At 58.9% G+C, this 16,961-nt stretch overlaps 2 protein-coding genes across 3 annotated transcripts in view; one reads left to right on the forward strand and one right to left on the reverse strand.

Moving 5' to 3' along the window:
* The window catches only part of BRD3 (bromodomain containing 3), a 34,315-nt gene extending 31,056 nt beyond the window's left edge, over positions 1-3,259 (forward strand). For both annotated transcript variants that reach the window (XM_059141214.1, XM_059141215.1), the window contains exon 12: positions 40-3,259. In XM_059141214.1, coding sequence (XP_058997197.1) covers positions 40-155 — 116 coding nt within the window. In that variant the 3' untranslated portion in view covers positions 156-3,259. The remainder of the gene's footprint in view (positions 1-39) is intronic.
* Positions 3,260-4,890: 1,631 nt separating this feature from the next.
* BRD3OS (BRD3 opposite strand) lies at positions 4,891-7,378 on the reverse strand. The gene is made up of 2 exons (XM_059141216.1): positions 7,293-7,378; positions 4,891-6,401 (listed from the first exon to the last, which is right to left on the reverse strand). The coding sequence occupies exon 2, from the start codon at positions 5,829-5,831 to the stop codon at positions 5,577-5,579; it is 255 nt and encodes an 84-aa protein (XP_058997199.1). The 5' UTR covers positions 5,832-6,401; positions 7,293-7,378; the 3' UTR covers positions 4,891-5,576.
* Between the last annotated feature and the right edge of the window lie 9,583 nt (positions 7,379-16,961).

The raw sequence follows: 16,961 nt of genomic DNA on the forward strand, positions 1-16,961 counted from the left end.
GCGTGGGGGCGTGCCTCTCACCTGCCCCGTCTCCCCCAGAGAAAGCGGGCTCCGCGCCCTCGGGAGGGCCGTCCCGGCTCAGCAGCAGCAGCTCCTCCGGGTCCGGGAGCAGCAGTTCCAGCGGATCCAGCTCGGACAGCAGCGACTCGGAATGAGCTCTGCCCTCGGAGCAGAACAGAACCAGCGACGTCGCACACGCCGAAACTCTGCAGTGTTCCCTTCTCTGGTTAATATACTACTTTCGTTCCACGGTGTGCAGGTTTTCTTTTTAACTCAGTGTTATGGTATCTTCCAGTTTTTGCTTTAATAGGTCAAAGATCTTTCTCGTGTGTCCGTGAGGCTTTATGAGCAGGGGTGAGACCGCGTAAAGTCCTTTCTTCGTAACTGAGATCAGTTGCTTGGAGATGGCAACTTGCAACGCTGACCTGATGACCGTAGAAAACCATGTCGATGGGATCTGAAGTTTCTTGCAAAAACCCCTTTCTTAGGCCGACCTGGTCTGTAGCTCCAGAAAGAATTGTTGGAAAGGAAGTTTCTCTGAGATGGTACCATACTGAAGGCTGTCAGCTTTGCGAATGGGTGTTGTCTCTGCCCTTGGACTCCCCGCGCTCAGCCCTGCTGCCGGCCAGGCTTGCCTCTTGCTGCGGGGGGCCGGGGGGGGGGGGGGCCCGAAGGTGTGGGGGCGGGGTCCGTGGGCTCCAGTCCGGGCTTCTGCAGGGGAGGGTTGGGGAGAGGCAGGCGGGCGCAGAGGGAGGGGCGTCAGGAGCTCCCGGGAGGGAACACGGGGGCCGCCTGTGCCACGCGCAGCTTTCCATACACTGAAACTTTTACCTCAACTTAAAAAAAAAAGGAAAAAAAAGAAAAAAAAAAGAAAAGATTTAAAAAAAAAACAAAAACAAAAGGAGCCTTTTTGTAAGGTTCAATTTTCTACGAAAGTCCAGCCCCATGTGTGTCCCCAACCCGTGAGCTGCCGGTGCCGCACACTCTGGAGACCTTTCCCCGGTTTCGTGTATATAGGAACACTTTATTTATTAACATCATTGGTCATTTTTTTTAAAAAAAGAAAAACAAAACTGCAAAAGAAATGCATTAAAAAAAAAAAAAAAAAAAAAAAAAAAGCAGACACGCACACGCAGGCCTTTTATGTGGTTGGAAGGAGAGCCCAGACCCTGCCCGGATGGCGGACTGTGACCTCCAGGTGCTGGCGTCCTGCCACCTGCCGGTGCTCCGTCGCGCTTGTGCGCTCGCCCTCCCCGCCGGCCCCGCGGCCCGCCTCTGTCTGCGAGCGCGCGCGGGGTCGGGACGCACAGGCACAGACAACTTCCAGCCGCAGCACATGCTCAGTCTTCGTTCTGTGTGTCCGGTTCTTTTGTACTCACTTCTGGTCTCTCTAGGACTGTTTTAAAAGAAATCAATTTAGGGAACCCCAGTTATATAATATAAACTTTGTAATCTGAAAGAAAAAAATGTATAGTAAATCTAAGTCTTGATTTTTAACTTTCTATTGTAAAAAAATAATAATAATAATAATATACAGAGTTTAACAGAAGGTTATGTTTTGGTTTTGTTTTTTTCCAGAGGCTGCCCTGCGGCCTTTGGGTACAGGGACACCCCACATTGCCCGCCTGAACTCAGAGCATTGTGGCTCCGGCCACGAGTGCCGGACGCCCGCCGGCCAGTCCCCCCGGCCCATGGGGCGCCCCTCACCTCCCAGCCCCGAGGGTAGGAGCAGTGGCCTGGCCAGGCTCTCCCCAGGGGCAGGAGGAGCCTCTGGCCCTCCCTCAGCCACAGGAGGCTTTGCTCCCGGAAGACCACTCTAGGCTCCCTGCTCAAGCGTTTTCCATTAGCACAGAAATGACCGAGACAGGGCCTTCTCCCAGACCTTCCTGGGAGGACTTCCTGGAGTTGGGTGCTGGGGGCAGAGCTAGCCTTGGGTCTGGTGGTGAGTTTCCAGGTGGACGGGGGGAACTGGTCATTGGTAGCCCAGTAGGGGGCTCAGTCTTTACAAATTCTTAAAATGAAACCAGGTTCCCCCGGCCCTTAACGGTCACAGGCGCCCTTGCCGGTCATGGAACTGATGAGGCGGTCGGTGGGTGGCGGGTTACCATGTTTCTTATCTGCTGGTGATTCTGACGCTTGGTGAGTTTTGAGCCAGTTTGTTAAACTTTTCATTAAGTTTTGTTTATAATAAAAATATATGTGGATTTTTCAACTTGCCATTTTTTAGAGTTACCCTTGTGTTTCAAAGATGTTTTTCTAAGCAGATCTGTAACAATATTTAAACTAGGACTTTAATACATGACACGATGGACGGTCTCTAAGCAGGCTCTTGCTGGCCACAGGCAGCAAGCACGCCTCCCCAAGCAGGGGGTGCCGGGCCGTGCGTGGGGGGCTGCTGGGGAGCACCTGTCCGGCTGCGGGTGTCGTGGGGGCGGTCACCTGCGGGAGCCAGGCACAGTGGAAGCATTTCAGATCACTTCACTGTCCGCTGGCTCTGCGGGAGACCTGGGTTCCAGAACAACTCTGCCCCTCTCCCCTGCCCCTAGTGAGGCCGCCGGCCACCATGGCACAGAGGGCTGCCGGCTGTCGGAGCAGTGTAGTTCGATGGTGCTGGTTTCTTAGGGCTTTCTGTACACTTCAAAGCCAATGTCTCTTCCGAGTTCAGGTGAATGTCCTCAGTCCCCTCGAGGTCAGCCTGTGGGCGTTTGCCGTCTCCACGTCTCTGTGCTGGGGAGACCGCAGTTGGACAGGCCGGGCTCTTGAGGCACGGAGAACCCAAGGGCGGCTTTCACGGCCTCTTCCCGAGGGAGAAGGAACCGTGCGGTTAGCAGGCTGGTCTCATGGGAGCCCCGGAGGCCCAGGGGACAGAGACCCCTGCTTGCGATGGGCGGTGTCATCTTGCGTACAAACTGTAAGATATGTTATCTTTTCGTTTCTCTTTTTGTTCTTAAGCAACATCATGTCTGTGACAGCTCTCTGGGGAAAACATCCCCCGGAGAAAGGATGCGTTCCCCCCAAGTGTAGCCTGTCCCTCAATACTGACATCACGCTTCCAGAAATTTTTCTTTTTTATATTTAAAATGTTACTTTTCTGTATGATGTGCATGCAAGTTTACGGTAACTTTTCTTACTTTTTAGTGCCGTTTCTAGTATATTCCTGTAAATGTCAGTTACTGAAAATTGAGTCCAATGTAAGTAGTTTTAGCTCGTTTATTGCAATGCTGGCCTCAACACAACAGAATAAAAATGGTAGAAAGTACTCTTTGATGTTTCTGGTAATCATGGACCCTTCTCCTGGGGCATTTGTTTTGTTTTCATAATAAAACCAAAAAAAAAAAAGGTGCCTGTGTGTGCCTTTGCTTGTGCTTTCTGGTGGCTCCCAGCCTCGCGGATGCGTGTGTGGAGGTGCCGCGAAGTCTGCCCGCTGCCCTCGGGCTCCTCGCGGCTCGCACCCTGGAACGTCCAGCTGCCGAAGCAGCCCAGCTCCTCAGCCTGGGCAGGAGGGCACCAGGCTTTGGGGGACATCATCGTAGCCTTTCTCTTCCGCTGACTGTGGTCTCTAGAACAAGCAGCCGTCTTTGTAGAAGCACAGCCTCGGTTACATTGCGTCTCACTCGCTGTCCCTCCTCTCTGCGCAGATGCCTCCCCCGGCGCTCCGGCTGCGTGGGGGCTGGTTCCAGGGCGGGTTGCCGGCGGCAGGCAGCAGACGCTGTCCTGTGGGCACAGTCGCCTGTCTGCTGGGGTTTTCCAGCACTCCGTAGAGCCCGGCAGAGAGGCTTCTGCAAGGAATGGACGGCGGATGGGTGCCCTGATGCTGTTTTTTGAGCAGTCATGGCTGTTAGCGCCTGTCTCGACAGCACCCTCCCTCCCACCCCCCGGCTGCCAGCAGGCCCCTTCCAGCATCCTCTTAGCACGTGCCATCCTTGTCCGGACTCACCCCCCTTTCATCCAGGCTGACCTCCCCAAGGACGGGGACTGGACTGTGTCCACCTCCGTGGCCCCAGCCCCAGCCGGGGAAGCCAGCCGCCGGGGCTTCCCTCCACCAGATGGTGGCTTCCTATGCTCCAAGCAGCTTAGCGCCTGCTGTCCTATGGGCGGCCGCCGCATGTCGGTCCCCTGCACACCCTGATCTGTGCAGACACCGGCCGTGGCCAGTGCTGTCTTCCCAGGTGCTCTCCATGCCTGGGGTCGGAGTAACCAGCACCTGTGCTCAGGGTGATCCGAGGCGCGCACCAGCGGCAGGGGCACTCCCCATGAGTCTGCACTTTGTTTTCTTCCCAAGTAGAACTTGCTGAACTGCAAGGACGTCTCATGAATGGTCTCCTGGGTAATCCCAGTGTCGGGGCGGCCGGGCGCAGGCAGGTCTCACTCGGTGGAGATGGGGCAACACCAGGACACTCGGGAAACGTGACTTCAAACCTCCCGACCCACTCAGCAGGCAAGCCTAGGGACCATGGCTAAGACCAGGGCTCTGGCTGGACATTCGGGGAGCGAGCTCTGACCCAGCAGTTCTGCTTCCAGGAGGCTTGCTAAGGAACTTGCACACCCACAAAAAGAACCAGGTCCGACGAAGCTCGGGACACGCCGTGCGCAGGGTGGCCACAGGAGCGTCTTGTGGGCTCACGGGAGTGCTGCCAGTCAGACATTCAAAGCATGACGTAGATGTCCGTCTGGACAGCTGGGCAAGAAGAAACCCGCAGGACGAGACGCGCCGTGCCGGCCGTGCCTTCAGAACCCTGCAGGACGGCACGTGCAGAGCTGCTCACGGCTGCCTGCGAGGACGCTCGTGTTCTTCATGGATTTCTGTAACAATTTGTAGCAATCGTGAGATTCTCCTGTTGTTGCAAAAACCTAACCTAAAGCCGACTTAAGGTATTATGAACAAACAGATGAGAGTGAAGAAGGAAAGAATCCCCCAAAGCTTATTTATTTAGAAAAACCGGCTTTAACAAAAGACATCCCCACATTTGCAGAACCGCGCAGACGTCCCTTACGGCCGAAGGCATGTCCATTGCCAATGCCAAACGGTCCACGTGGGGCCGCCGCAGGGCTGACTGTCCGCCGCCTCTGTGCACGGGGCCGCGAGATCCCACTGGCCCTGCTGCCAGGCTGCTACTGGCCCCTTAACTCCCACCTGGCCCCACACGCCATGCTTGGCCATACCTGATGCTGGTTCTTTCATCTATTTTAGGTCTGTCCTGTTCTTTATCAGGCAGAATGCAATCCTGGAGACGACCTAGAAAATTCTGAAAAGGTCTGGAGCCAGGGTTGTCCCTCTTGCTTGGGCCTCTTGGAAACATAAGAGCCACATCTAGCTGTGTCCCCACCCAGGCCTTGTCCCCAGTGCTGGCAAGGCTGCCACCGAGCCCGGGAGCCAGGTCCGCCGCTCGCGTGGTATGTGGAGAGGCCTCAGGAGCCCCTGCGAGCATTCTTGGGTTCTGGAAGCACAGGTGGGTCTCCTTGTTCACTGTCCAGAATCTCCCAGTAAGGCCTGGGGACCATAAGGCCACTCGCTGAGTGCAGCATGGCCTGATCTCCGCCCAGCTCGGCGCCCAGGCCCAGGGTATCCCACAGTACTACATGATGGTACAGAACTTGGATCGGCCTGTGTCCCGAGAGACTCCGAGCTTGTGTCTGTCCCGCACCAGGATGGCCTCATTTCCGTACTGTGAGTACCACATGCTACGGCTCCTGCTCAGGTAGGTCCCGGGGGGCCCTGATTCCAGCTGCTGCTGCTGCTGCTGCCAGATAAGCAAGGACGTGTCCCGGTACCGCAGCCGGGCGTAGCTTTCGGACAGAGCTTTCTCTGCCAGCGGCACACGGCCGCTCATCACTGGTCGGCAGCTCCTCACTCCCAGGTGCCTGCACGCCAGGCCTCTCCGAGCCAGTCGCCGGCGTGGGCAGCCGCACACTGCTTTACACTGTGTACACTCATCAGCCACCTTGTGAGCTGCTGGGGCTGAGGACCCCTTATTTAACTCATTGGTGAAAACCACGGACTCAGGCCAGGTGTAGGCAACACCTTCAGGAGCGCAGCATTGCGAGGGAACTGGGGAGGGGCCTGGGGCGCCGTGGAGACACCCAAGGACCTGTGAGCAGTGCAGTGGCGCCCTGGCCCCTGCTTTATCAGACCTGCGTCTGCCAGGGGTGAGATTCCCACCTGGGGACCCCTGGCCGGGCGTGGACTGCGATTCCGAAACCACGGCCCGGCCCACTCAACTGGAACCAATGTATCTGGTGTCCTGCATGCGAGGACATCGCACAGCTGGACAGATGTTGACCTCTGTCTCCATAACTGCGCGCCCAGATCCAAGCCTCTGTCGGCTTCCGGCACCACGGGGCCACTCTGATGGAGCCGGCGTCCCTTCAGTCCTGCGTCCTCAGCTCTCGCCCGGCTGTTGCTACAAAGAAATGAACACGCTGTCAGGTGCGGGGAGACGGCCCAGCGGCGAGGGGAGGCTTTGCAGCGCCGGGTCTCAGCTCTTTGGGGATCACAGCCTCCAGCCAAGCTACTGGCACCTGGCACGACCTCACCTGCTGTCCCGCGACCCAGACTGTGAGCCTGCGTTTAAGAGGCAGACCTGTGACCCCTCCCAGTGCCTTTATGAACGAACGGGGGTCCTGGGAGAGCCGTCTGTGGGCGCGCCAGTGTCCAGAGAGGGGAAATGAAGTCCCAAGAACCTGAGCGGGCGCAGGTTTCGGGACCGACCCAGCAAGCCCCCGGCCCGAGAGGGGGTTTGCTCAGGCTGCTGAAGGGGGCTCGGGACTCACCCGGTCACCAGGGCCCTTTCTGCTTCAGGCAGCCGGAGGCCCCTGGGCGGACAGGGGGAATGGACAGGAAATGATGCGGAAACCAAGCACGAAGCATCCACTAACCGCCCGCCCCCCATGCTTTCCCAGGCTGCAGGATTTCTGCACGCCCCGTGCTCTGGTCACGCAGCCGCCGGTGGCTGCCACAGGTTCTCCCCAAGTCGCCGGGCCTGAGCCCAGGAGCCCGTCAGGGCACCTCTGGGTCCCCCACCTACGGCCGCCTCGCGCCCGCGCTCTCCCTGTCTCCCTGCCCACGTCTCCCATCGCCACCTGCGCCCATCGCCTCGCGCCCCAGTCCCCGCGACCCGGTCGCAGACCCACTCCCCCGCCGCCGCCTCCCGCGCTCCAGGGCCTCCCGCCCGCGCCCCTCACCGCCGCCGCCCCCCACCGCCCTCTCCTCCGTCACGCGCCCCCGCACTCCGTCGCCCCCATCGCCTCCGCCCCCGCCACCCGCCCCCAGCCGCAGGCCGGCGCCCAGTCACCCGCGCGGAGGGGCCTCGGGGGGCCTCGGGGATGCGCCGGCGGCCGGGCGGGGCGCGGGGCGGGGCGGGGCGGGGCGCGGGCCGCGTTTCCATGGCAGCGGCGCAGGCATGCGCAGCCGAGCGCCGAGCCGGGGCAGGCCCGCGACACGATCCCAGGGCGCCGGAGCGGCCGCGTCCCCGTCCCGGCCCCGACCGCGGTTTCGCCCTCCCGCGGGCGGCCTCGGCCGCGCTGCAGCTTCTGCTCCCCCTTCCGCGCTCCCAGGAACCCGCAGGCCTCGGAACGCGACGGTGGGGGAGGGGCCGACGGGCGGGGGCGTCGGGGGCGCGGGGGACGGGCACTGGCGTCGCGGGCCGCGATCAGTCACCGAGTCCGCCCGAGAGCTTCTGCCGAAAGTGCAGATGGACAGTCGCGTTCGTCCCTTCGGGCGCTCGGAATTCCGTCCTGGGCCCCCGCCCCCCGCTGCCCCCGAGGGCGCCGCGCGCTCCAGGCTCGCCAATAGCGCCCTCCCGGGGCCTCCGCGCAGCCCTCGCCGGCTGAGCCGCCGACGCGGAAGACGGTCGGGAAGCGGGTCTACGGGCGCTGCCCCTCGCGCTGCCCCTGCCCGCGCTGCCCCTGCCCGCCCCGCCCCTCGCGCCCGCGGGAGCCCCCCGCCCCCCGCCCCCGCCAGTCTGCGCCCGCCCCGCAAACACCCGAGCCGCGTCTGCGCGGGTGCGGGAGTCGGACCCCGGGAAGGCCGGCCCACGCGCGGCGGGGAAGAGTGGCCGCGGGAAAGAGGCCGTTGTCATCACGAAGAGACGTGTTTCTCGGTTCCTCATGGGCCGAGGAGGGACTCGGGACACGGATGGCGAGGGACGGGACGGACCGGGATGAAAACCCAGAGCGCGTGGGCTGCTGCGGCGGGAGCTCGGAACGCGGGCGAGGGCACCCGGCGGCGCGCACCGGGGCGCGGAAACTCCCCGCTGTTGGCAGCCGCTCGGTCACGCGCAAACTTTCCGGAATTAAACGTTTATTTTAAAAGTGGAAGAAACGTTAACGAACTGGAATTAAAAAATAAACAGGTGAAAAGGGCGGCCACAGAGATGAGAGGAGATTGGCAGTCTGTGTGTCGCTGATCAGGGACGTAGGCCCAGGTGGACGACAGACGTCCCCCCACTGAGCGGCCCGGAGAGGCCTTAACAGAAGGGGTCGTTGGGAGGCACAGAGTGGTCATCGAGGGAACGTCTGGAGGTCCCGTAAGTTCCAACTGCCGGAAGCAGCTAGAGCCTCAAAGCTCCAGGAGCCGAGGGGGGTCCTGTTCTGGGAAGAAGTAGGGAGACTCCAGGAGAGCTTGGGAGCTCCGAGCTGAAACGCAGACTTTTGGGGAGGGAGCACCAGCAGCTTGAGCTGGTGTCTGCGCTGACAGCCGGAGCAGCGGGGACACAGACCCAGCGAAGGGACGCCAGCCAGCTGCTGCCTCCGAGTGGAGGAAACATGGTAAAGTGGATTTTGTGCTTGTTGGGGAAATCCAAGACTGGATGCAGCAGCTGCTTCAGGAAAAACAAAACCCATGAAGAATCTTTGCTGGGGGCGTGCACGCTGGCAAGAAGCCCAGAGGAAGCAGAGAGGAAGGAGCACACTTGCCCCCCTCCTCCCGTTCCCAGTCTGTCTCCCAGAGCTTACCGGGAAGACGCTGGCAAAGGGGGAGATGAGGTTTGCAGAGTCCTGGTCGGAGCATCACAAAGCAGAGTGGAAAGGATGTTTGGATCATGTTTAACATAAAGGCTGCAGGGGCTGCAGGTGACAGCCAAAACTTCCAGACGGGTGTGGTCCCGCCCTTTGTTCCTTCGCGGCGGTACACACATTCTATGCATAGTGGAACTCCATACAACAGAAGCAGAACCCCAAAACCCAGCTCTACTAAGAGCCTGAGATGATGCCACTCTCTTTCATACTAGAGTGAGACAGTCTGGCCCGCTGCCCACGTGGAGGAGATGCAACATCCCAACAGGCCTTTCCGGTTAGGGTCTCCTTCCCTCTGAATATCCTCCCTGAAACACAGTTGCAAAGTTCACTTCCAACAATAGGTCCTGAAAATAATAAGGGGCATGAGCGGGTTAGCGGGAGGGGAGAGAAGCATGGGGAGCTGTCACGTGCTTGCTGCTGCACCGGCTTTGTCCAAGACCGCTCTGCCCTCAGCAGCATCTCAGCTAGGCGAGGTTTCTTTAACTACTGGGCGACTTATACCTTAATTCCCAGAGGGCATGAACCTTTGACGCTCTTACTTATTTATTTTGTGGTAGCTTTCTATTAACTTCTACTTCGGGCAGCAGAAATGCTAAACTGCTGGGGCGCCTGGGTGGCTCAGTGGGTTAAGCCTCTGCCTTCAGCTCACGTCATGGTCTCAGGGTCCTGGGATCGAGCCCTACATCGGGGCTCTCTGCTCAGCGGGGAGCCTGCTTCCCCCTCTCTCTCTGCCTGCCTCTCTGCCTACTTGCGATCTCTGTCAAATAAATAAAATCTTAAAAAAAAAAAAAAAAAAAAAAGCACTGTGAAGCCTTATTAGAGGTCAGAGGAGCTCTGCTGCCCTTTATGCCCTTTGGGTCCTGGAGACCAGCCGTGTGGCCGTGGGGAGACAGCACCTTGTGTCTGTCTCCGGTTCAAAGCACACACCTGAATCTGTGAACGAGGACCTCAAACTTCCATGGCGTTGCTCCCAAGTGGTGCTCTAACTGTGTCCTCGGTGGGCCACCCCGCTCAGTAGAAGGCGGGTACTTCTGGGGGATGGGGTGCAGCTACGACCAGTGAATTCCATGAGCACGAGCCCACTATCTGGCCTTCTTCTGTTCAGGAATGAGCTCAGGAGTGCTATTGTGTGGGAAACATGATGGCCTGCCCAGCTCCATGGATCTGGACAGTTGTGCTGGCAGCAGAATGAAGGGCAAGAAAAGCCAATCCACATCGAGAATCAGTATCTACTTCAACGAGACAGATGGAACACCTGTCCCCTCCACGGTAGACCGGTCCAGTGTGGGAAGCCTGTCACCGCTTGGCTGGCTGGCCCCTGTGTGACGGCATCATAAGGAGGGTCCAGCACTGAGCTTGGCTATCGGCGGATGAGCACCTCCCCACCCGCAGTGGCACAACACAGATCAGCGCTGGTGGTGGAGGTCGGTGGAGTGGGCTGAGCCGCACGTCCATCCCTCCCGCTGGGGCACGTCTCACGTCCGGGATATGGAACGAGCTCCTGCAATTTAAGAAGAGAAGGAGATGAGTCAGCAGTTTAAAAAAATGATAATCAGTGGGGCGCCTGGGTGGCTCAGTGGGTTAGGCTGCTGCGTTCGGCTCGGGTCATGGTTTCGGGGTCCTGGGATCGAGTCCCACGTCGGGCTCTCTGCTCAGTGGGGAGCCTACTTCCCTCTGTCTCTCTGCCTGCCTCTCTGTCTGCTTGTGATCTCCCTCTGTCAAATAAATAAATAAAATCTTTAAAAAATAATAATAATCAAGAAAATCCAAACTAAGGGGTGCCCGACTGGCTCAGTCAGTGGCGTGTGCGGATCCTGATCTCGGGGTTGTGAGTTCGAGCCCCACATTGGGTGGAGAGATGACTTAAAAATAAAATCTTAAAAAAAAAAAAAAGAAAAGAAAAAAAAAATCCAAATGAAGATCACAGTGTGAGACCACCATATCCACAGGAATGTCTAAGAGCAAATGAGATTGACCCATTCATGTGCCGGCGACGCCAGCGGCGTGGATGCTGCGAGTGGCCCGCCCTGCCTGTGCACACCGACACAATCTGGGGTCCAGGAACTGCCATCCAGCCGTTCCGCTCCCGGGGGCCCACCCAGGGAAGCCGCGGGCATCTGTGCCCACCGGGAAGTTTGCACACAGCAGCCCTGAGCCTTCAGAGCTTAAAACTAGAAGCGGACCGGCGTCCTGTTCTCAGACAGAGGGAAAGACTCCTTAGACTCTGAGGAGTCCCGTACCACGCAACCCTGACCATGAATGAGCCGTAGTCCATGTGGACCCACAAATGAGCGTAACCGCGGAGGGCAAAGAAGCCAGCCCACACCCTAAAATACTCTACTAAATGATTCCACTTATGCAACATTCAGAAAGAGGCACTAATTATAGCCTTTCGGGTTGCATATTTCGATGGTAAAAGTACAAAAAAAAAAAGTGAGTGAGCCTCGCAGATGCCAGCTTGTAGGGGGAGGGAGAGGAGAGCACGGGAAAAAGACTGAGGACCACGGGGTCGCCTCCAAGCGCTGTCTCGTGACTCGGGGCTGGTTACTTACGGTCTTCTACTATAACGCTGCCCTAAGCCGCACACTGGCTGTGGGCACAGCCCCGCGTGTCATATCTCAGAGAAGAAGGTTTTTCGAAGGAAGCTAATTATAGAGGGTGAGGAAGCAGACACCAGTTAAGGCCAGAAGTCACGTTCTCCCACCTACAAACACGCTGGTGCTTTCATCTGTCACCGCCGTGGCAGATCACATCTCCGGTGGCGGTCACTCATGGCTCCCGGACGTTTGCTCAATGGTCGTAGAGCTCCCAGGTGATCCGAGGATGCCATAACGTATTTAATCTGTTGGAAACAGGATCTGAACATTTGGCTGAATTAGTTTGGCTGCATGTCTCTCAACTTCTCTCCTCCGCCATAACGCCTTCGCTCCGGCGGTTGCCTCCTTGCCCTGTAACTGTGGAAGAAGCCGGGTCCCATGTTCTGTAGGCGAATCCGGGTTCTGGATTTGGCCGACCCCGAGAACAAGACCTGGGCTGAGATCAACAGTTGGATGCTTAATCAACGAGCCTCCCGGGTGCTCCTGTCTTTCAGGATTAAGATGGACCAGGGGCTTGGGGTCTCAGCAGCCTGGGCTGCCCCTCCCAGATTTCCCCATCCCTCACGCACAGGATCATGGTAACCTGCCACCACCGATCATTAAGGTTGGAAATCGTCGATTCTCTGAGTCTAACTTTACTTCTGGAATTCTTCCACAGGAACGAGCTTTCTTCCTCAACTGTTTGGCTGTCTTGAAATATGGTTCATGTGGGAAATGCCGAATAAATGCCTTCTTTTCTTCTTTCCCTTTACCTGGCAGTTTTCAGAAGAATGGGGGTGATGCGCTACCAGCCTCCACAGGGAATTTTTAAAAAGCAGGGTTTGGGTTTTTTTTAAATAGCAGTATGACTTCATGAATTTCTATTCAATATCTTTCAACCAGTCGCACTCATACTGGGTTTGAGGCTCAAGCTTTCCCACACGTGGGGCACCTGGCTCAGAGCTTAGGTGTCTGCCTTTGGCTCAAGTTATGATCCCAGGGTCCTGGGATCGAGCCCCGCATCAGGCTCCCTGCTGAGTGGCAAGCCTGCTTCTCCCTCTCCCACTCCCCCTGCTCGTGTTTTCTCTCTCACTGTCTCTCTCTCTGTCAAATAAGTAAATAAAATCTTTTTTTAAAAAAATGGGACACCTGGGCGGCTCCATGGGTTAAAGCCTCTGCCTTCGGCTCAGGTCGTGGTCTCAGGGTCCTGGGATCAAGCCCCACATCGGGCTCTCTGCTCAGTGAGGATCCTGCTTCCTCTCTCTCTCTGCCTGCCTCTCTGCCTACCTGTGATATCTGTCTGTCAAATAAATAAATAAAATCTTAAAAAAAAATAGATTTCCCCCACATGACCAGGAGGAAACCCAGCTGCTGGCAGGACCTCACTCTGCCTAGAAGCTCTGGGGGAAAGAGTCTGTTCCACACTTCCGTGGTCCCCAGTTTGCTCCACCTTCCATGGCCGTGGCCGTGGCCATATCACCCGGACGGCCACCTCAGCCTTCACATGGCCTCTCCCTCCTGTGTGTCTCTAGTAAGGACGCTTGCCACCAGATTTCGGTCCCAGTTAATCCAGGATGATCTCCTCTTGTCCAGAGTGTCAGTTAGTTACACCAAAGATCCCTCCCCCACCTTTTTGGAGAGAGAGAGCGAGCACCGCCAGTGAGGGCAGGGGAGGGGCAGAGGGAGAGAGAGAACCTCAAGCAGGCTCCACACCCAGTGCTGAGCCTGATGTGGGGCTCGATCTCATGACCCCGAGATCGTGACCTGAGCGAGAACCAAGAACCAGACACGTCACCGATGGAACCACTCAGCGCTCAAAGGCCCCCGTTCTGAAAAAGGTCAGGGGCCTCAGGGACTGGATGTGGACATATCTTTGGGGGTCCACCACGCAGCCCGCTCTAAACCCTAACCTGGAAATCGGTGCAGGAAAAATGGAGGCCATATGGGACGGGCTATTTGGTCAGGCTGTGGCTCAAGGCGACGCGGACACAGCTTGTCTCAGAGAACAGGACAGAAGAGCCCACAGCTGCGCACGCCGGCTCCTGTGGCCACCCGGGGTGCCGAGCTCTGGGAAAGGCTCGGGAGGACCAAGGGACCGTGCCCCAGAGCAGTGAATGGCCATGATGCGTGACACTTCCAAAGTGACTTTTTTTTTTTTTTTTAAAAAGATTTTATTTACTTATTTGACAGACAGAGATCACAAGTAGGCAGAGGCAGGCAGAGAGAGAGAGGAGGAAGCAGGCTCCGCGCTGAGCAGAGAGCCCGATGCGGGACTCGATCCCAGGACCCTGGGATCATGACCTGAGCCGAAGGCAGAGGCTTAACCCACTGAGCCACCCAGGCGCTCCCAAAGTGACTTTTGAAGGAAGAAAATAAAAAGCCAAGATTCCTCCATTTTCGTCCAAGACAGAGACCGCTAGCCCGAGGCTGCCAGATGCCTTCGGCCGGAAGCAGACGTGAGGTCTCTGCGGAGACAGGGGAGAGGCTGGCTGGCCTTCAGCACGGAGCGTGGCCCCTTATGCCAGCCCAGAGGTTCCAGAGGGAGCCCGGGGACCGGGGCCGAGTTTGCAGTGGGTCGCCCCAGCTGTCCCACCTCCAAGGTGCTTGGCCCCGGTCCTCCCAATCAGGCCCCACTCCTGACGGGGAGACCTGTGGGAACACTCAGCCTTCCCTGGAGGCCCTCCTCTCTCTGCCTTACAGCGACAGGGCCGCCGGCTTCCTAATCTGCTTTGAATCGCTGCTCCAGCCGTGGCCTTGAGTGGGCGGCTGACCCGCTGCACGGTCCGTCGACGTCCTCCAACTCCTTCCCAGCCACCTGCATCCGCTGCCGGGGTTCTGGTCATGGCTGTCACCCTGGCTTTGGAGCAGCTGAGTCCCTGCCCCCCAGGACATTTTCTTCCCATAGGTGTCTGTCCCACCCCGGTTTACCAGCAGAGAAAGTTCTGGAGCTCGCTCCCCCTGGGCCAGGAACTCTCAGGACAGCACTCGGTGCCAGCACAGGGGGGGCTCCGATGGCTGGGGCGATCTGGTCCGTGCCAGCACGCTAGAGTCCAGAGTCTGCTTCCTGGGACACCTCCCAGCCCCAAGGATGGGTGCAGGGGCGGGGAGCCGGACAGCCCCAGGTGTGGGGGGAGCACGGTGGAGAGCAGCGTCTGTTTTGCTTGAAATGAAAGGCAGGCGGGGGAGGCTAGGAAGTCGTCAGGCCACTCCCGGCCGCCGGCTCCAAGGTGCTATTGTGCCTCTCCGGCCATGGCGGAGGAGCCGGGCACAGCTGGGCCCGCCCGGGTGGCACCTGTGGGTGCAAGGACCCGTCCCGACGGCGACGACAAGGAAAATCAAGGGTCTGGGCCCCGGGAGCCGAGGTGAGCGCGGGTCATGATGCCCCAGGCTGCCCAGAGGGGGTGGACCGTGAAGCCTTTGACCTGTGTCTTGACTCTGGAGGGTGGGCAGGGAGGACGCACAGGCCAGGGCGGGAGGGAAGGTGAGTCGTTCTGAGAGCTCCCACCCCAGGGTGTTAATCCCCGGCCAGGTACCTCCTCCCGGGGACGCGCCACGTGCTGGGTGGGTGCTCAGGAACTGTTTGCTGGGTGGGTGGGGGATGGGGGTGGGGGATGGTGGGCGAATGCATGATGGCAGGGGGTGGCGGGGGGTGGCGGGGTGGCGGGGCGTGGCGGGGGGTGTGGCTGGGCGAAGGGATGAGTTCACGCCGGGCGCCGGCCCGGGTCCTGGTAGCAGCATGAAGGAGGGGAGCCCGCAAGCCAGACCCAGAGGAGCCCACAGTCCACCCACGCCCAGGGGGACATCTCCAGACGAAGCGGGACTGAGGCGGCAGGAGATGCCCCCAAGGGAGGGGCTGGTGGGGACGGGGTCATGAGCCGACCAGGCTCCCGGGGGCCACGGCTGGAGACGCTTGTGGTGGGCTGGGGCTGGCGCAGGTCAAAGTTACAACGCCTAAGTCTGTGGCTGGGGTTTGGGGCGGTGGTTAGGAGGGGGCACAGGTTAGACTGAGGGGCTCTAATGGGGGCAGGGGGCTTTGGAAATCGTGCCCGGGAGGCTGGTTGTGCGCAGAAGGCAGGGGGAGCCAAGGGGGTCTTTGTTTGTTTTTAGGAATAATAGCTTAATTGAGACATAATTCTGTGCAACACCCCCTCCCGTTTAAAGGGCACAGGGTCCTAGCTTTTAGCCCACTCGCGGAGTCGGACGACCACCGCCAGAGTCAATTTTAGAGCCTTCTCATCACCCCTCCAGGGACTCCTGTGGCCACAGGCGGTCACTCGGCATTTCCCATGGCCCCAGCCCCAGACCACCACTGACCAACACCCACTGTGTCTGGACTTGGCCGTGGTGGACATTTCCTGTACGTGGGGTCATGTAATGTGGCTTTTCGGGGCTGGCTTCTCCCACGGAGCGCGATGTGTCCTAGCTTCATCCTCGCTGGGGCACACGCGGGGACCTCTGTCCTCTGGCCGTGCGTGTGGTGCTGTATCTGTGCCGTGGTTTAAACCACTGGTGAGACACGTGAGTGCTCAGCGCAGCGGCACGGGGCACGTTCCTGCTGCTGTCTCCGGAACTTTCTCATCTTGCACACGGACCCCCGTCCCTCCCCCAGCCCCTGGCGCCCGCTGTGCTTCTTCCTGTTCACGGATTTACGGATTCAGGGCACCTCGTACGAATGGAGTCCTACAGCATGTAACCTTTGGTGTCTGGCTTTTTCCACACGGCATGAGGTTCTAGAAGTTGGTCCCTGCTGTAGCGTGTGTCAGAGTGGCGTCCCCTTGACGGCTGAGTAACGTCCCGTGGTATGGATGCACACACGTGGTAGCCACTCATCTGTCGGGGGACGTGCGGGCTGTGTCCACCCGCTGGGGACTGGGACGAGTGCTCTTGCACACGCGGGTGTGCAAGTTTTCGTGTGGGCACAGGGTGGGTTTTGAGCAGCGGGGAGCCTCGCGGGTTCGAAGGGTCCCTCCCGCTGGGGTCGGGTGGAAGAGAGAAGTCGGGTGCCAGGGTCAGGTGCCGAGGACAGACCAGGAAGATGTGGTCAAGCCTCGGGGTGGTGTGAGGCACAACCGCACTCAGCTCCTAGCACACGCACCGGGGCCTGGCTCTTGTGACAAGTCTCACAGGGACCCGCCAGTCTGCCTGGTTCCAAGATGACTGAGAGTCGCCATGCTAGCTGGTCCCTGCACACCCTGATGGGGGGGCCCGCCCTGCATCCCAGAGAGCCCCCCGGGGCATCTTGCGATGCCCACCTCACAGGGGAGGGAGCTGTAGCTTCCTGCCTCCTGCAGCGTCCCACGGCGCGGGGAGCGGGGCCGGGCCATGCGTGGCCTCTGTGACTTCACTGGGGCTCCCCGCACTGAGGGATGG

The sequence above is a fragment of the Mustela lutreola genome, chromosome 12 (genome assembly GCF_030435805.1).
Source record: "Mustela lutreola isolate mMusLut2 chromosome 12, mMusLut2.pri, whole genome shotgun sequence".
NCBI lineage: Eukaryota > Metazoa > Chordata > Mammalia > Carnivora > Mustelidae > Mustela > Mustela lutreola.